General features: G+C 43.6%; 1 protein-coding gene across 2 annotated transcripts in view; it reads left to right on the top strand.

Annotated features, from left to right (window-relative positions):
* Nucleotides 1-7,612: 7,612 nt before the first annotated feature.
* Nucleotides 7,613-19,904, top strand: part of Ermp1 (endoplasmic reticulum metallopeptidase 1) — a 34,003-nt gene continuing 21,711 nt past the window's right edge. The window contains exons 1-4 of one of the 2 annotated variants that reach the window (XM_051146318.1): nucleotides 7,613-7,975; nucleotides 9,709-10,010; nucleotides 15,959-16,086; nucleotides 16,963-17,068. In XM_051146318.1, coding sequence (XP_051002275.1) covers nucleotides 7,665-7,975; nucleotides 9,709-10,010; nucleotides 15,959-16,086; nucleotides 16,963-17,068 — 847 coding nt within the window. In that variant the 5' untranslated portion in view covers nucleotides 7,613-7,664. The remainder of the gene's footprint in view (nucleotides 7,976-9,708; nucleotides 10,011-15,958; nucleotides 16,087-16,962; nucleotides 17,069-19,904) is intronic. The other variant, XM_051146319.1, reaches the window with a different exon arrangement.

Here is a 19,904-nt window from a genome sequence, read left to right as displayed (position 1 = left end):
TGAAGAGCTAGATTTTAATTCACTAAGATTAAATGATAAAAGAAAGACAAAGACAGGGAACTACGAAGGGAGAAACAGGGAGTGAGTGCCCCCATCCCAGATGTTTGGATTTTTAAACCAAGGGTATCTGAATTGCAGGAGCCACACCCAGGACATCTCCCGGGGCTTGTCTCCAGGGCAGCTTTGATATGTGTTTTTTTGAAGAGCCAGCTTTTGACACCTTTTAGTCTAAAGTCTCCGCTTTGCTTTAGAAGTGTCCCTACAAGGAACTAGCCTTTTAATACATTTTAGGGCCTAGTGGACTGTTGCCAGCAGGGGAACACCCGCCAATTTCTGAGCACTAAGCTTACCAGGAGGGAACATTCTCTCTCTCTCTCTCTCTCTCTCTCTCTCTCTCTCTCTCTCTCTCTCTCCCCTTACATGGTACCCAAGAGCTACTTCCAATGCACCTACATTTATATACTTTAACTTACCTTACACAAAAAACAATCCAACATCCTCATTTTTTAATTATAGGCAAAGGGAGGAATGCTAGCATACTGTCCCAATTCTGCCTAGCAACCTATGATGTCATACCTGCCTGCCACTAGGTGGGCCAGCTACCCAGAATCTCTCTCGCCTTCCCTTTCCTGTGTACCTCTCTCACTCTCTTCCTCTTCCTCTTTCTGTGTCTCTCTCTTCGTCTCTGGGGTGCTCCTCCCCCTCCCCTGCTCTCCCACACTCCTATAATAAACTTCTCCATATCCTATCTGTTGCCTGGCCTCTCATTTGTAATCATTTTCTCTTAGCACCTTCTCCATTTTCTGCAGGACTGCACCCACCAAATAAGGCTGTAACTCCAGTATCTCACCATCACATCACAACCCCCTCCCAGTCTCCTTTAAGAAGCCCCTACCCCAATCCCAGCCTTTCCAATTTCACTGACCCCTCCTGTGAGGTTGGTGAACTCGCTGGAGAGCTGTCCCAGTGATCCTGACTTTTTACTATGAATTCAGCTCAAATAAAAAAAAGTTTAATTAATAAAAAATAAATAAATAAAAATCTGAAGGGCATTGTGAATAGAAAAAGCAATAAATAAATACAGCTCAATTCGATTTATTATGTTGGTGGAGAAGCCATTCAACTTTACTGAGCTTGAACTTTGGCAGGCATTTGTCTCTGGAGCTAAGAAATCTTAAAATTCTGTTTACCACAGTCATTTGTGAATCATATGTAGAAAATGCATTTTGCCTCTTTGTTTTGTTTTGTTTGGAGAAGGGCCTTCTATGGTGCAGCCTGACCTTGAATTCACTGGCAAGCTGGAGGTGACCTTGAATTTCATAGCCTCTTTTTCTCCTGAATGCTAGGATTATAGGGGTGCACCCATGCAGGTCTGTGCAGCTCTGGGGATCAAATCCAGGGCTTTGTACCTGCTAGGCAAGTATAACTACCTTTGAATTATTTTTCCGTATCTAAAATGTGACATTTTAAAAATGTTTAGTGAAGAGGCTATCTTGTGGGGGTTGGTTCTCCCCTCCCTTGTGGATGTCAGGGATTGAAGTCAGGCCATTGTGTTTGGTGGCAGGTATCTTTACCCCCGAAACAGCACACCAAGATCCAGAGTTCCCATACTATTTTTTTTGAAGGCAGAAATTTACATCACACACAATTAACCATATTAAAAGTGACCCATTTAGAACATTCCCATATTCTTCAGCCTGACACATATATCTGGTTCTAAAATATTTTGTTGTTGGGCCTTTTTTAAAAATCTATTTTAATTGTCGTTTCTTATATCCCTTCCTTCTCCACCCCAATTCCTTCCAACACCCCAACACCAGGTGGGAGAGAAAGGACATTAGAGGGGAGAAGGGGGCAAAGTTCTCCTTAACTACTTCCTGCTAGTTAGGGTCGTTGGGTTTCTTGGGGCAAGTCCAACCTTTGTTTCAGGACATCTCCAACTTGTCATTAAAGTGCAGCAACAGCAACCACAAGCAGCAATGGGGAGCAGCAGTCTCTTTCTTCTCTTTGGGCCCCCTGTCTCTCTCTGGGGTCTGGCTTTTATTCCCTCTCCAGAGTCCTCAGAATTAAACTATCTGCAGCTGGCTAAGAGCCCTTCTCAGAGCCCACACAAGGCAAATAGTCTGCTGCTATGTATGGATAATCTGAATCCGCTCCATATTTCACACCTGGGATTAAAATAAAAGCACGTTTCCATAACATAACTGAGTTATTTTTTTTAAAAGATTTATTTATTTATTATTGTGTGTACAGTGCTCTGCCTGCATGTACAGGCCAGAAGAGGGCATCAGATCCCAGTATAGATGGTTTTGAGCCACCATGTGGTTGCTAGGAATCGAACTCAGGACCTCTGGAGGAGCAGTCAGTGCCCTTAACCTCTGAGCCATCTCTCCAGGCCCATAACTGGGGTTTTAAAGCCACCAAAGTCCACTACATTTTGTCATCTGAATAATCCCTCATAAATGTTAAGCAGTCAATTCTGGCCTCTCCACCCTCCTCTGTGCCCAGCTGCGTTCTGCCTCTAGGAATTTTCTCACTGTGGGTATCTCATACGAATGGAGATAGTGGAGCTTTGTCTGCTTTTACCAGCATCTTCTTTTCCGGGCTCATTGCCACAATAACAGAGACCAGCACTGCAGTCATTCTAATGGCTGAATTATGAATAAAGTTTTGATTTTTTTTTTTTTTTTCAGAGAGGATTTCCCTGTGTAGCTCTGGCTGTCCTGGCACTCACTCTGTAGACCAGGCTGGCCTTAAACTCAGAGATCTACCTGCCCCACCCCCAAGCCCGTGTGTGTGGATAATAGGCACGCACCACCTCACCCCACTGTGAATAAGTTTTTTTAATTGAAGAAATTGAGAATTTATTCTTGGCACTTCTGGATTTTTGTTTATCAATTACTAATGTAGCAAAAGGAACCGAGGCTTAAGACGAAAGGAGAAAAAAATTTTTTTTTAATCTTTATAAGACTTATCCCTGAGAAGGTAGACAGAGTTTTCCTGTGTAGCCTTGGCTGCCTTGGACTTGATTTGTAGACCAGGCTGGCGTTGAACTCACCTGCCTCTTCCTCCCGATTGCTCATCACAGGTGACCTTTCAACAAGTGTAGGGTACTTTGCTATTAAAAAAAAAAAAAAAGTCAAGCTTTTTGTTTCCTTTTTTTTTTTTTTTTTTTTTTAAGTTTTTGTTTGTTTGTTTTAACATGCATGGATGTTTTGCCTGCATTTATAAGTTTTGCCTGCCATGTTCATGCTTGGTGCTGGAGGCCGGAACAAGATGTCAGATCCTTTGGGTCTGGGGTTTCAGGCAGTTGTAAGCTGCCCAATGTGGGTGCTAGGAACAGAGCCTGGATCCCCTGGAGGAGCAGCAAGTGCTCTTAAGCCCGGGGCTGTCTCTCAGACTCCTAGCCTTTCATTCACCTAGCCAACAGCAGAGGGAAAGCCGGAGGACCTGAGAGACATCCGTTTTCCTTTTCCATAACGGCAGGCCAATGATGGTCCATCCCTTCTATAAAACCCGCAGTTAACCTGTAAACACAAGGACCCGGTAACTTCCTGGAATACTGGGAGTGGTAGTTCTTGGATAATAGCAAAGCCTCATGGGAAAATAAGGTTGTGGTATGGATCTGTGCTTATAAGCCCCTGCAGAATGCATCTCGAGCTCACTCAGCTGGGAATCCCAGAGAGTGGTCCCAACCAAAGCCCATCCTGGTCAGTATTTAATTCAGTGCTTGCTTCGAAACAGGCTCAAATGGTGGAACTCGTTTTTTCTCCAAGAATCTCAGGCTTAACCTGTACCCCAGAAGACTGGCCGTTAGGATTCTGTCCCAGTCTGCCTAGCAACCTGTGATATCACTGCCTACCTGCCACTAGGCGTGGCCCTGCCCAGGAGTATATACAAGGACAAACCCACCTACCTCTCTTACTCTCTTGCTCTCCCTCCTCCACTCTCTTGTCCTTCTTCTCTTTTATTGTCTCTTTTTCTTGTTTCTCTCCCTCTCTTCTTTTGTCTGTCTCTCTCTGTTCCCCCTTCCTTTTCTCCCCATGCTCATATAATAAACCTCTCCATAGCATATCTGTTGTGTGGTGCATATGTCATATCTCATTGGAATTTTAAACTGACAATAGACATAATGACTTTCACCATGAATGTGGTCCAGGGTCTTAGAAAAAAAATCCTCTCAGGCTCCATTCTCAGGTGGGGAAAATGACAGCACAGCTTGGGGAGGAAATCAAGTCTCAGAAGTTCCACAGCTTAGTGGGATAGAAAGACAGGAATGCAGTTTAAGTGACTCCGTTTTGCACATGCGTGTTGAGGTGCTCGGAGTTCTCCAGGCTTGGAGGGTAGGTGGGAAAGGAGAAGTCAGCACGGTAGGGCCTGACATTCACAAAGCTCAAGGAAGGCTGTCTGGCCTAGGTTCCAGCACAGTTGGTCTCTACGCAGTCTTGGACATGTGGCCCAGTCCAGGAAGACCCTAGAGGACATCACGGCTGACAGTTTTAGTTTATGTAGGCAGCACAGTCTGCAGGGCCCACCCTGTGGAGTCTGATGCCGTAAGTGGGTTAGACAGGAAGCTACCAGGTAGTTCCTCTGTCTGAGAGAGATTGGCCATACTTTCATGTAAGAGCTGCTGTTGCCATCTTCCTCTTGGGAGCGTCTTGGAAATGCAGCAGCTGCAGAGGCTGTTTTAGATCCAGCAAGAACCCAAAGAAAGTCATGGCTCACAGGCCAAGTGAGATTTGCCCAGGACAGACTTTGTGAGCTTAAGGGAAGGCTGGTATTTTGGGCGAGCACTGGTAGATGTGCTGAGCTCTGGCAAGTACACACTTCATGAATATTTAAGTAGACTTGAACAGCCCATTTTCGACACGGAGAAAATTCAGTTAAGTCAGTGTCCAGCAGCCTCCAATTTGCTGAGTCACAATACTCTCGGTACCAAGTCACCTGCTTCACCTAATTAAGCCCATGGAAAAATACAAATAAGTGCTGGATGTGTGACCCTCAAATAAATGCCCTAAGACATTTATTTATTTTACTGGGTTCTTTTTTTTTTTTTTTTTTTTAAATAGACTATGAAGGATGGAAGAGAAAACCTAGAATCCAGAGACAATTAAAAATCACCAATTCTCTCAGGCCAAATGCAGAATTTAAAGAATTATTTTATTAGTTCAGGAAATAATTATTGAAGTATTAAGCTTTTTAGTTTAGAAAGGCATTTGGGCCTTAAGGTATATCTTAGTGGTGGAGCACTCGGTTGACTTGTGGGATACTGGGTTTGATCCTTAACACTTCCGGGGGTGGGGGTGGGGTGGGGGAGAAAAAGACAGAAAAAGAGAAAGAAGTCTGGGTGAGGTGTTATCCATCTGTAATTCCAGCATCAGGAGCCAGAGACAGGAAGACTGCTATGAAGAGGGCAGGCTGTGCTGCAGTCAAGACCCTGCCTTAAACAACAACAGAGAAAGAAAGAAGGAAGGAGAGAAAGACAGGAAAAAGGAGCAAAGAAGGAAAGACAGGCAGAAATGCTTGGAGACTACCAGCCAAACCAGCCGTTTGACACTGTATTCCCTTGTTGGATCACAGCCACGAGTGCTTAATTATAAACAATCTTCTGGAGAACGGAGACGACAGCACTCCACACAGAGCTTCTGAACACTGAACATGAGAAGCCAAAGGTGGAAAACAGAGAAGGGAAAATCATCAAACGTGAGAAGCCAAAGGTGGAAAACAGAGAAGGGAAAATCATCAAAGAGTCACCTTTGATTCCAACTGTGTGAGTGGACACATCACTGCTCTGATGCCTACTCTTTCTGTCTTAATGTTTGTAACGTGAGCGTTTCTGTCCAGTATGAGACTGACTTGGAAACGTTGTTTTCAACCTTCATGACCCAAACTCTGAATATTATGATTTATTTGACTTTTCTTCTGTCTTATATATGATAAATCACTTTTCTTTTCTTTTCTTCCTTCCTTTCCTTTTTTTTTTTTTTTTCCCCCCAAGACAGGGTTTCTCTGTGTAGCCTTGGCTGCCCTGGACTTGCTTCATAGACCAGGCTGGCCTCAAACTCAGAGATCACCTTGCCTCCCAAGTGCTGGGATTAAAGGTGTGCACCACCATGCCCAGCATTCTATTTTAAATGTTTTGCAGTACTGGTGGTCTCTTTCTCTTCCTCCCTTCCTCCCTCCCTCCCTTATGTTGGAGACAGGGTTTCACTCTATAGCTCAAGCTAGCCCGAAACTCACTCTACAGGATCGCAATAACCCTCCCACACTGGAATTACAGTCATAAACCACCATGCACAACTCATTTTTGTGTGTGTGTGTGTGTGTGTGTGTGACATATCTCTATGTAAGAAATGACTCATAAAACTGAGGTTGATTTTTTGTTTTTTGTTTTGTTTTAGGCTCCTGGTGTACCTTAAATATATACCTTTCCAGAAGGTTTATTCCAAAATATATCCCACTAGCACTATGTAAGTTCTATTACTGAAACTTGTAAGAAGTGCCCGTTATTTGACAAATAACCTTCTCAGCGTAAATTACATTTGTACACCTACCCCGTCGGTCCTAAGGGTGAACAGTACACACGTTTACCTTAAGGTCTTTCTTCCTTGTCTGCAGACACAACACATACAGACAAGATGTATGCTCTTTTGGGTTTTTATACTTGTAAATTCTGTCTCAGTGTTTGGTCACTTGCCTTTTATTTTCTCTTCTCTTCCTTGTTGGTTTGCGCATGTGTTTCCGGAGTGCCCAGTGTATCAGTGGAACAGAGAGCGCTGCCTTGGGAGCCCCTTTAGGTTCTTCAGCTACTAAGTAGGAGTGAAGTATTTTCTTTTCAAAGTCTGTACTTAGCACACTGTGTGACTCAGCAGCTATTCATTAAATTACAGTTGTTGTTGTTATTATTATTATTATTATTATTATTACTATTACTATAACTATCAATCTGTTAAAAGGAGACAGCACTAGCCCCAGTTTTCTGTGTATGGTCCGCCTTCCTCCTCTTCCTCCTTTTTCTTCTCACCTTCTGTAGCCCTGGATGGCTTGGAACTGTGTAGACCAGGCAGGCTTCTAATTTGGTCTCCTGTTTGTGCCTCCCGAGTGCTGGGGTTAGACATTCAATGTTTTTTGTTGTTGTTGTTGTTGTTGTTGTTGTTTTTTCAAAGATAGCCTCTTTACCTATCCTACTCTGGACTCAAAACAGGGATCCTCCTGTGGCCATCCTCCCTAATGCGGGGATTACAGGCCTGTTTATCAACTCCCGCTTGTGAAGTCTTTTTGTTTTTGTAGCCAGAACTCTACTTTTTCAGAGGCAAGCCGAGTCTTTGTATTTGTCTGCCCAGTGCAGGGTAAATTGCTCGTGCATTCTGTTAAGAGCGGCTTCGCACTTTTCTTTTGCTTGGTGCAGTTCACTTCTAGGTTTATGGGTGTTTTTCCATTTGACAATCTGCTGGCACCAGGCTAGGGAGCAAGCACACCCAACACGGCCCGCCCGGGGCCACCAAAGATCACCCCGGCGAACGCCCGCGTGCAGCTAGGCGGGCCAGCCAATCAGAAGAAGTTTGGCCCTATGCAGTTTCCGTCCGCTCACTAGGAGGCGCTGCGGCGGCCGAGGTTGCCGGGGCTGTCGCGGGCTGGGGCGGTTGGGGCTGGCGGCTGTGGCGATGGAGTCAGCGGCCGTGAGACGGCACCGTGGCGCGGCGGAGCGTCGGGAGGGACCGGCGGCCTCGCCGCACCCGGAGAGAGGGGCCTCCTCCTCGCAAGAGGACGCGAGGGGCGGCGGGAGGATGCGGAAGGGGACGGAGAGCGGAGGCGCGAGCCGCGGCGCGGGGACGGCGCTGTCCGAGGCGCGCACGGTGCTGGCGCTCGCGCTCTACCTGCTCGTCCTGCGGGTGACCGTGCAGCTCTCGCTGCAGCGGCTGTTGCTGAGAGGGACGGCGGCGCTCCCGGGCGAGTTCGACGCGCGCCACGCCAGGTAAGGCCGACCGGCCGGGCCGCCAGTCCTCTGCGGCCCCGGGCGGGTGAGCCCGGGGTGGGGGAGCGCCGGGTCACTGTGCCCCAAGCGGTTGCGTCCGGCGCTGCTGTGTGCTGAGTCCCGGGAGGTCTCCGCGCGCACGTGGGTGAGAAGTGGGATGGTCCTGCGCATCCTTCTGGGGGGTACCCGCGGCTTGCCAGGCTCCCTCTTTCTTTTTCGCAGGGTGGCCAGGTGGGTTGAGTTTGCTTTATTATCCGCTCGGCCCCGCCTGCAGAGGATTGGTTCCCCGCCCCCCCCCTTCCCCGCCGCTCCCGTCGTTCTCCTGAGAACTTCCACTTTCTTTTTCCTTTGGTTAATTCTCCTCATTTAAAATGAGGTGGAGAGTGAGGTTCATGTACCAAGGCTGCATTATAACGTCTTTCTGGGATGGTGTTGGAAGGAAAGGTGTAATGCAGTGTGCTGCGGAGACTCTTCAGAGTACACCCATTCAGACTTTTGCCTACAATTTCTGAAGTTCGCACTTGGTCTTTAGCTCTTCTGTACTATGGATTTTGTAGGGTTCAACCTTTTAAATTTTTTTTTTAATTTTTAAAAAAAATTTTTAAAAAATCTTTTTTCCTCCCCCCCCCCCCCCCCCCCCCCCCCCCCCCCCGAGACAGGGTTTCTCTGTGTGGCTTTGGCTGTCCTGGAACTTGTTCTATAGGCTAGGCTGGCCTGAAACTCACAGAAATCCTTCTGCCTATGCCTTCCAGGTGCTGGGCTAAGGGGCCAACCTTTTTAAACGACCTCAGGTGTACTTGGAAATGCGAGCTCCTTGATACTGTAACTCAGGTCTTAAACTAGATGAATCCTAAGCTAGGGAGTTGAAAATGTATTTTCTTAAGGTTTTGGGATTTTTTTGTTTTGTTTTGTTTTGTTTTTTGTTTTTGACAGCACCCTTAGCACTCCCTCCCCGCCAGGAGTACAGTGAAAGGGGGATCCCCCTGCATTGGAGTAGGGTTAGTTTTGGCCTGAAGTATTTAGGTTTGGTGTGTACAGTAAAAGGCTTGTACTTATTCCTTTCAAATATTTGTCTTCTCGACTTGATCTCATCCTGTGGTTTCACTCATTGGTTCCTCACACAACAATGCATAACTGGCCTTACTAGTCATGCCTGTGAAATTGCATGGCTCTGCCTAGCCTTCAGCAGTTATACATATTAAATATAAACCCTAGTCTTGTTATTGATTTGATGTGGAGTTAGTGAAGGAAAGTTTGCCAGCATTAGTTCCTGGGGTGCAATGTCAAATGAAGCTTCCAGGTAATTTTCTTGGGATATCTGTTTGTTTGTTTTCTGTTTTTTGAGACAGGGTTTCTCTGTGTACCCTTGGCTGTTCTGGACTCGATGTGGCCAGCCTCTGCCTCTCAGAGTGCAGGGATTATAGCCAGGCCCAGCTTGATTTTTTTTTTTTTTTTTTTAAAAGCATCTTTAGTCTCAGCACTCAAGAGGCAGAAGCAGGTGGATCTCTGAGAGTCTGAGGCCAGCTTGGTCTACAGAGTGCCAGGACAGCCAGAGACCGTGCTTCATGAAGGGTGGGTGGAGAGAGCACAGGTCGTTTGTTTGTTTTAATGTGAACAGTCAGAAGAACTAAAGTTTCTGAGGTGGGAGGGAGGCACAGTGGAAAGTTGCTCCAGGAAGTGCTGATATTACGTCCTCAGGAGTTTGTCATCATGAGCCTTTTGATTGCCTCCAGGGATTATCTGGAGCACATCACAGCCATTGGCCCCAGGACTACAGGGAGTACGGAAAATGAAATCCTGACGGTGCAGTACCTTCTGGAGCAGATCAGACTGATCGAAGCACAAAGCAGCAGCCTTCACAGCATCTCAGTGGATGTACAGCGGCCCACAGGCTCCTTTAGCATTGACTTCTTGGGGGGCTTTACAAGCTACTATGACAACATTACTAATGTTGTGGTAAAGCTGGAGCCGCTCGGTGGAGCCAGGCATGCTGTACTGTCTAACTGTCACTTTGACTCAGTGGCAAATTCACCAGGTATGTACTTTTTAGTCATTTAAACTCACTGCAGCCCAGGAAGCTTATTAACTGAGCCCTAACATGTTTGAGCAGTTGTGGGAGCTGTTTTCCTTTGACCAGCATTTTCTCATTGTGATGGAAGGCATGATAATTAATATTGGTTTAGGTCTAACAATTTAACGTTCCCTTGGTTCATTATTGTTACAACTATGTCGCTGTAACTATTAACTAGTGGTCTACAAGCTGCATGACAATACATCAGATGCTTTTGGTAGATGAAGTAGCCTTATTAGTTTACCAATGTGCCTGCCCACTGGTAAATGCTTACACAGCCAGAAGTTGAGCTAGGGTTTGGGGGTACTGGATAAAGGATCCCCATGTTTAAGGGATGAACAGATTGGAGGAAATTACTTCTGGAAGTTTCTGCTTACTTTAAAAGTTATGGTCCACCTAAGGTGAGACATCCTGGTAGAATACTTAGTTAACATTGTGCTTTGAATAGACATTGGCGAGACAGAAAACTTGATATTTAAGACAATGCCTCACATAATACATATCTGTCAAATCAGTATGAATCCTTCGAATTGAACTTGTTTTTTTAAATAGTAAGATTTTACAGAAACATGACTTCAATACTTTGAGTAGTTTTTGATGTGCCCTGAGACCAGACTCTGGGTGTCTTTCTTCTTGCAGTGGCACCAAAGAGTACAAGCTGCGTTGGCAAGGATCGGTAAGAAAGGCATGTAAAGCTTCCTTCAGCCGTTTGGTAGGGTGTTGGTTGAAGTGATGTAGCCAAACCTTAAACCAAGAGAGGCATTAAGCGTCCACATAAATCTCAAACAAAGCATTACAGTCAGCACTAGGAGCTTGGAGGTGGAGAGCGTCACTAAGCCTGGAAGCTAGAGATCGCGTTCTCTCAGAGCGTGGAGGGCCGGGGTAGTGGTGAGCTACAAGGACTCTTTCTTGCTTTTGAAAAAGATGTATTTATTAAATATTTATTTTATTTCTGTGGATGTGTGTGCTTGTGGGTGTGCATGCACGCATGCATGCAGACCAGAAGAGGGTGTGATCCAAGTCAGAGTCCTTGGAGCTGGAGTTTGGTTATCTATGAACAGCTGTCACAGATGGGAGTTCTGGCATCTGAACTCTGGTCCTCATGACTGAGCAGCAAACGATCTTAACTGCTAAGTCATCTTTCCAGCTCCAAGGATTATCCTTTACTTAGAGATTGTGATGTTTTTGGAAAGTTTTATAGAGTAAAACAAAAATCACTATTGAAATTATAAGTTATGAAGCCTGCTCATTGTACTAAAGTTCTGACATCTTTTTTGTTTGTTTGGCTGGTTTTTTGAGACTGGTTTTTTGAGACAGGGTTTCTCTGTATAGCTTTGGCTGTCCTGGACTCAATTTGTAGACCAGGATGGCCTCAAACTCACAGAGATCCTCCTGCCTCCCAAGTCTACAAAGAGAGTCCAAGATAGCCAAGGCTACACAGAGAAAACCTGTCTCAAAGAACAAAAACCAAATAACCCAAACCCCAAACCCCAAAATACTCCTCCCTGCAAACCATACAGCTTACGTAGGCAGATACGAATACAAAGTAGTATTTACAATGGCATTCTGAGATTTTATACCTAAAAAGGCTCCCTTCTCTGACTGGTCCCCACTGGTGAGAAAAGAGCTGTGGTGGGTGCTGGGCCTCCTGACTAGGAGGAGAGTATGTGGCCTCCATTTGGCATCTTGGTTAACTTATTCCTTCTTGAATTTCTTAACTGTTAAATGGAAAAAATATTTTTTCCTAATAGTGTTGCTCAAGAGTTAAGTATAAGGAAAACATTAGGATAGCATCTTTCAGGGAAAGTCTTCCTTTGGTGGTAGTACTGTTGAGAACAATACTTTTGGATTGCTTGAATGGATAGCAGGCCCAGTATAACTATCTGGAATTACATAGATAGAAACTAGTCTTTCCTTGATGAAATGATATTGTGATGAGACATTTCTTTGCATTTAGAATATATTTTGCTTGTTCTGAAATCAGTATCCATACATTCATTTAAAACAAAACAGAAATGCCTTAACGTGTGCAGGTATGCTAGAAGTCACCCTGTGCTCACTCTGAAGATGCTTAAATTTGGGGGCTGGAGAGATGGCTCAGAGGTTAAGAGCACTGGCTGTTCTTCCAAAGGTCCTGAGTTCAATTCCCAGCAACCACATGGTGGCTACAACCATATATTCTGTGACCTAATGCCCTCTTCTGTCATGCGGGTGTACATGCAGGTAGAGCACTGCATGTATAATAAATAAATCTTTAAGAAATATTTTTATTTTATTTTTTTATTTTTTATTTTTTGGTTTTTTTGAGACAGGGTTTCTCTGTGTAGCCTTGGCCATCCTGGACTCACTTTGTAGACCAGGCTGGCCTTGAACTCACAGCGATCCGCCTGCCTCTGCCTCCCGAGTGCTGGGATTAGAGGCGTGCGCCACCACGCCCGGCAAGAAATATTTTTAAAAAGATGCTTATATTCTGGAAAGGGACACATAAATGCTGTGGTTACTTAAGAGCATCATATTAGAAAGACTGGATATACAGGTATCAATCAAATGTAGGACCCCCTGATTTTTCCTTTACCTTTCATAATTCCTATGTGGAATGAATCCTTTTAAGAAAAGATAATCAAGAGAAAAGGAGACAAGGTTATTGCCATGCACAGGTGTATCTGAGTAATACCAAGGGAAAATGAATTATTTCAAAGAAGAGGTTCAGCTCTCTGGCTTGAATATTGTCTTCATCAAAGAACATTCCTTTTTTGGAAAGTGACAAGACAAAGGGAAAGAAACAGGTTGGGCATATCTTAATGGTAGAGCCTAGTTTGTGCCAGCCCAAGTCTATCCTTAGTGCTGCAAACCAAACCAAACCAGATGAAATCCTGAACCAAAGCAAAAAACCACAAAAGTGAAAAAGGAGAAAGGACCTAGAGTCTGTGTGGGCAGCAGGTTGTGGGAAATGACGTAGATGGTAAGTAAAGTCTAGTTGGAAATTTGCTGTCTGTATGCTCTTCAGAGTCTAAGGTTGTCTTTGGAGATTAACCTTTGTCCTTCCGGGTAGATGGGGAAGTGAAACACCTGCGTAGATTATGTTCTGTTTTTAGCCAAACAGGAGGAGAGCAGAGAGCTGTTCTGTATCTTGGGATTTCTTTTAACACCAAAGAGTCTTGTATTAAAGTAACATATTTTGAATGGCATTTTCTGCTGCTCTTCACATAGTGCCAGGTGTACAGGTTACATGTGGAGTCCACTAATGAAAAGATTCTCTAGAGAGCCATTAGAATGTTTCCCCCACGTCTTTTTCTTAGACACAGGATCTCATGTAGCCCAAACTAGACTTGAACTGGTCTCATACTTTCATAGCTGAGGAAGACCTGGAATCTTCTGATCTGAGTATGCCAGCATGCATGGTTTAAATGATGAAAAAAATGTTTTGCTTTTTATTAATGAACCTATACAAATGCTCTACTTATAGTTCAGAAATACTTTTTACCTAAAATGCTATAATCCCCATACTGACGGTGTGAAGGAAGCATCTATCAATAATAAGCTAAGAGTAGCTTTTCTCTCCTGCACCTCCTAGTTGTCACCTGACTCCTTTCTGTGGACTAACTCACTGAAGCATGAATATTTGTGTGTGTGTGCACACTGTGCTGGGGGTGGAGCCCTATACCTGTACACACCCTGCCTCTGAGCTGTACCCCAGCCTCAGGAGTGTTATCGAGGCATCCTGAACCATGTGGTCTGGGCTGGCCTAAGTCTTATCAGCAATTCTTCTGCTTTAGTCACCCAAGGGCTGGGATCACAAGCCTGCACAGCTGGGTTTGCTTTTCTGTGTGTATTATTTTAAAGCTCTCAGCAGCGTATCTGGACCAAGGGATTGATACCAATTAGAAGTAATGTTGCCTACAGAAGGTCTTATTTATCTTCTCAGGTCTGCTATGTACTGCCAGGTCACTGGTAAAAGACATTTGAATTATTTTGGGGTGTCTTCAATTTCAAGGTTGATTCTAAATGGAAAGGGAAGCCAGGTCATCACTCAGCCTTTTTACTGTCCTATGACTGTCACTTTCCTAAAGATATTTTGATCCCTTTCTTCCCTAAGACACTAGATCCCTTAAAGTAGGTGGATGAGTGGGAAGTTTAATTTGTTAGTCAGCTGTATAAAGGTAAATGTTTTTAAATTTTACTTCTACTTTGAATAAAAAGTATTCTTGTTTGCTTTTTATTTTAAAAAGAAAATGTTTATCTGTTTTCTAAAAAGCGGCACACAGTAGGCATGTCAGCCTAACTTCCCGCTCTAATGGTAACTAGGTAAGCGTTGTTTTGTTTCACTTTGGCTAATGACTAAATACAGTCCCAGTGATCACCCAGACTAGTGTCATTAATACTGCTTCTTTTTGAGCATAAGTGGGGTTTGGATTTAATGGAGCCCCAAAATAAGCATTTTACTTTACCTGGTTACAGAGCCTTCCCTAAGGTTTCAGAGAGAAGAAAGAAAACTAACATGGGATGTTTCCCAGGTGCCAGGCAATCCGCAATGTGCAAAAAGCCTGCGGATGCGGTGGAGTTATCAGTCTGCTTTCTAGACCTGGAAATACTGACTGAAGTGACAGAGATAAAATTCACTCTGCATCCTTCCTACTCTTGAGTCCTCACTGAACACTCACCACATGCATGCCCAGAAGTGCAGCTGCCTGAGTTGTGGTCATGTTCACGTACTCTGAATGCCCTTCAGAAAGCAGAATTATTTATTGAACTCTGTGTGTCCCCCCTATTCAGTCCAGTCTTACTTTTTTCCACCTCAGCCCTCCCACCTGGTTATTTCGATGGGGGCTCTTAGCTGCATTGGCGCCTCTGTATGTCAGTTTATTGGTGAAGGATGAGGATGCCCTTGAACATGCTAACAATATTATGAGCTACCTCACTTAGAAAATTTAGCAGTTGCTTTTTAATGTTGTCAAATAACCAGTCAGTTCCTTTAACTACCTCTCACAGTGCTTTTAAAATTAGCACTTGGGCGCAGTGCTTAAAGGTGCCTGCCTCTAAGCCTAACTGCCTGAGCTTGGACCCACATGATGGAAGGAGAGCATGAACCCCTGCAGATTGTCCTTTGATTTCCATGTGTGCACTGTGGCAAGTGTGCTGCCCCTGCCCCTGTGCACAAAATAAATACGTACAAATGGTAAAGTAATGGCTTTCATTAAAAACAGTCAGAGCAATAGAATTCTTTGTGCAATCTTTATATGATGGTTTTTTGATGTAGAGGCTGGAGCATCTGAGTGCTGTTCTTTCTGTCTTGTCTGTCTGTCTTTTTCTACCCGCCTCCTCCCCCGAGACAGGGTTACTTATGCAGTCCTGGCTGTCCTGGACTCACTTTATAGACCAGGTTAATCTCGGTGCTGTTTTCAATGCTGGGACAGGGCACAATTTCCTCTTTTGTGTCTTATCATTTAGGTGCTTCTTTGTACTTCCCCATTATTTGATCCCTCTAGAAAACTAGAAAAAAAAAAAAAAAAAAAAAAAAAAAAAAGGCAGAGTGTTTCTCTCTCTGTAAATGTGAAGTGCTACAGCTTTTATGATTTTGAGAGTTGTGGAAGAAGCTGTGAGTGCCAGAAGCAAGACTCTTCAGCGGAGGGGGATGAGGGTAAATTCCAGTTGGCCCTAGGTTCCATCTGCTTAATTTATTCCACAGGTATTAAGTACATGTTGTAAGCACAGTTCCACCACCTCTGTCACTGAGCAGCCCAGTGGATTTTATGGGGCTTGTCTTTGTTGAGCATAGTTGTCACTCTGTGATGACAGAGTTATGCTTCTGGTCATGCAGCTTGTATAGTGCGTCTCTGGGGTAAACTCCATTTCACAGCAGTAATGAAAAGCACTCAAACTCTGAGAAGTGCATCTATTTTTCTGACTCCAAGGTGCCAGTGACGATGCAGTGAGCTGTGCAGTGATGCTTGAAGTTCTCCGAGTCATGTCGGTGTCTTCAGAACCCTTGCAGCATGCTGTGGTGTTTCTCTTCAATGGTGCAGAGGAGAATGTCTTGCAAGTAAGGTTTTATTGTTTTAAATATCTGAGTTGAATAATAATGAGAGTAATAATGATTGGTAACAATGTGTTTATTAGTAATACGAGTTGTATCATAAAATAATATAGAAAATAAGAACTGTATCTAGCAGCACTTTAAAAATATCTATGCATACCTACATGCTCAGTGTGTTAGAAACTCAACCCAGAACAGCTCATCTTGCTAGTATATAATTCTTTTTGTTTATTTTTACTTTCAGTTTTTGAAACAGGGTCTTGCTCTGTCTCCCATGTTGGCTTGGTACTTGTGAGCCTCCTGTCTCAGCTTTTTGAGTGCTAGGATTTCTGAGTGCGTGTGCCACTGTGACCAGAAAAGTGTCTGAATCAAGGGCTTTGTTTGTTTGTTTGTTTGTTTGTTTTTCAAGATAGAGTTTCTCTGTCTAGCCTTGGCTGTCCTAGACGTGATTTGTAGACCAGGCTGGCCTTGAACTCACAGCGATCCGCCTGCCTCTGCCTCCCAAGTGCTGGGATTAAAGGCATGTGCCACCATGCCTGGCTTTAGGGAGGGCTTTTTAATGGCATAATTATTCTCCTGATTTTTTTTATCCCCTGAGTTTAGAGAGATGATTTAAGGAAGGTACATATGCCTAACCATATGGATAGTCTCTCCTGTATTTTCTTATCTTTTCTTTCCTTTTTTTAAACTTTTGCATATACTCACAGTGACTTTTCACTTGGCAGACTGAATGAACACCACCATTTTATACAGGAAGATGCATTTTGAGAAATGGTTATTTTGCTCTCATAGTCCCTACCTTTTCAAGATAGCCAATCTGTCATGAGAATAAGCAAAATAAAAACATAGCTTAACTTACATTTTTTTTCTTTCCTCATTCAGGCTAGCCATGGTTTCATTACCCAGCATCCCTGGGCTAGTTCCATTCGTGCATTTATTAACCTGGAGGCAGCAGGTGTAGGAGGGAAAGAACTTGTGTTCCAAACAGGTATGTGAGGCTGTGCACTGAACATTTCAGTGCAATTCTAGTTTTATGACAATGGAAAGTTTTTCAGTGTAAGTTATCTCTTTAATGAGCTGTCTCTTGAATGAGGTTTATTTTTAAGGCATGAGGTAATCTGAACTTGTCTTTGTGAAATTTTGTTGTGTATGTATGTATGTGGTATATGCACACGTTTGTATGGTACACATGAATGTCTGTGTGTGCATGTGTGTACATACGTGTTTGCACATGGGCGTGCATGTGTGCACACACACGCTTTTGTGGTAGCTAGAGTTGCTTAGATGTCTTCCTCAATTGCATCCTACTTTATTGAGACAGAGCCGGTTGCTGAACCTGGAGCTCATCCATTGAGCTAGGCTCACTGGCCATTGAGCTCTAGGAATCTTCCTGCTTCACCTTGTTATGTTTATTTTTTTAACAAAAGAGTGTGACATATATATATATATATATATATGTCTATATATATGTATGTCTATATATATGTAATTTACTATATGCAAATGTTATTTGAAACATTTTATGTACATTCAGTTATTTAGTTCTCAAAGCATAAGGAATACATGCTGCTGTTTCTGCTTTATAGATGAAGAATAGAGGTGAGAGAGCTTAACGTGTGCAAGGTTTTCCAGTTGGTATGTGACAGCATGATTGGCGCCTAAGTGATAAAGGCTTAGCATCAGTGGAGAGCCAGGAAGGATTACAGTATATTTTCTTGGCAACATGACACAAATTCGGAGTTATCTGAGAAAAGAGAGCCTTAGTAAGGACTGGCTTCCATCAGATTGGCCTGTGGGCATTTCTTGATTAATGATGGGTATGGAAGGGCCCAGCTCAGTAGAGGTGCTGTCACTCCTCTTCAGGTACCTGAGTTTTATAAGAAGTAAGCTTAGCAAACCATGGAAAGCAGGCCAACAAGCACCACTCCTCTGTGGCCTGTCCTTTAGGTTTTGCCTCCAGGTTCCTGATAGAGTTTCTATTCTGGCTTCTGTTGGTATGGGCTCTATAACTTGTAAGCCCATTTCTCCCCAAGTTCCATTGGCCAGCATCTTATCACCGCCCATTTCTCCCCAAGTTCCATTGGCCAGCGTCTTATCACCACGGCAGGGAAGCAGATGAGGACATGCGGCAACATAAATATTGCTTTTATTAATTATGGATAATTATGATATAAGGGATTTAAAATGATAGTTATGAGTTAAAATGAGAAAATTTACTCATAGTTTAAGGGATTTAATTCCATCACTGAGTTAATTTGAATGTCAAGAAATCCAATAAGTATAATAGCCAGAGAGCGTTTAAATTTCAGGATGAAGCTTTCCTGAAGATAACAGGGTATAATTGCTAAACAGCATGGACTTTTTTCTTTTTTCTTTTTTTTTGAGAAAGGGTTTCTCTGTGTAGCCTTGCCTATCTTGGACTCGCTTCGTTGACCAGGCTGGCCTCAAACTCACAAAGATCCACCTGCTTCTGCCTCCCAAGTGCTGGGATTAAAAACATGTGCCATGATTCCTGGCTAGGAATTGTCAATCTTAGCAGAATCTAGACTGCATAGACTTGATCAGCAGGATCTGATCTATTTTTAGGTATTTCCATATAATTATATACCATTTTCATAATTCTAGAGCATTTTAAGAAATGTATGCATATGCTAGAAGGCATCTTCTTCTTTCCTGCCTCTGCTGGAAATTGGGGCTGCTTTTGTTGTTGAGAGTCAAGATGGTCTCGCTTTGTATCCATGGCTGCGCCAGAACCCCTGATTCCTCTGGCTCTACTTTTAGAGGCTGCAATTATAGGCATGAGCTTCCATGCCTGCCTTGCCAGGAGTGTTTTGTGTGAGAGGAGCTAGAGGAAGTGAGTAAGGCAGTAGAAACTTACTTTGTAACATTTGAAAGAGAAATTGTACTGTTTAAGTTTTGAAATTTCACTAAGTACTAAATGTTTTTAGTAACCTAAACAGTATCATATTTCAGTACTGTCTCAAATTTACTTTAAACTCTTACCTTTGAAAATGGTCCTGTATTGTACTTCAGTTACACTTTTAAGGAATTCAGGGTTTCCAGGTTGTAGTGTAGGCCTTTAACCCTAGCATGTGGCAGGCAGAGATGGGCAGATCTCTGAGTTCCAGGTCAGCCAAGGCTACATAGGGACACCTTGACTCAAAACACACATATGCACATTCATGCATGCGCACACATGGAATTCAAGGTCACAAGGTAAGATACAGCAAGACGTTTTTAGTTCCCAATTTTTTCTACTCTTTCTTTAATCACCGAGATTAGACAGCTGAACTCTGTTATCTGTAGGGATAGGTAGCTAAGAGCGTTTAGAGTACCTTCTAATGTTCCAATCTATTTCTCAGGATTTGTCTCTCACATCTGATGCCACTGCCCATAGAAAACCAGCTTTCTTGTTCTTTTTTCTAGAAAGCTCCTTAGTGTTGATTCCATGTGTGACTAAGTCCAGCAGATTTAAACTTGTGTTTGAGAATGTGTCCTAGATGGCTCTGTCCTCGGCTTTTTTTCCGCGTGGTGACACTTGTCCTGTCCTGTCTTTTCAGATAAAACAGTTTATTCTCTCCAAAGCTGCATTGCCACTTGAGAGGGAAGGCTCAGTTGGGGAGCTTCTGGTGGCTGGGGTCATCTTCTTTAGCATCAGAAGGGAACACTGTAGTGAGTCAGGAAGGCGTGACTGCGTCATTTTTGAAGGTGTTAGTGTTAAGAAAATATTACTAAGATTTAAACAGATTAAATCATTAATATATGTCCTGTATTGAAGTAGTCAGGCTTTGCCATCTAAGTACAAGAAATCCAGTAAGCCAGAA

The sequence above is a fragment of the Acomys russatus genome, chromosome 5 (assembly GCF_903995435.1).
Source record: "Acomys russatus chromosome 5, mAcoRus1.1, whole genome shotgun sequence".
NCBI lineage: Eukaryota > Metazoa > Chordata > Mammalia > Rodentia > Muridae > Acomys > Acomys russatus.
This window is presented reverse-complemented; position numbering and strand designations above follow the sequence as displayed.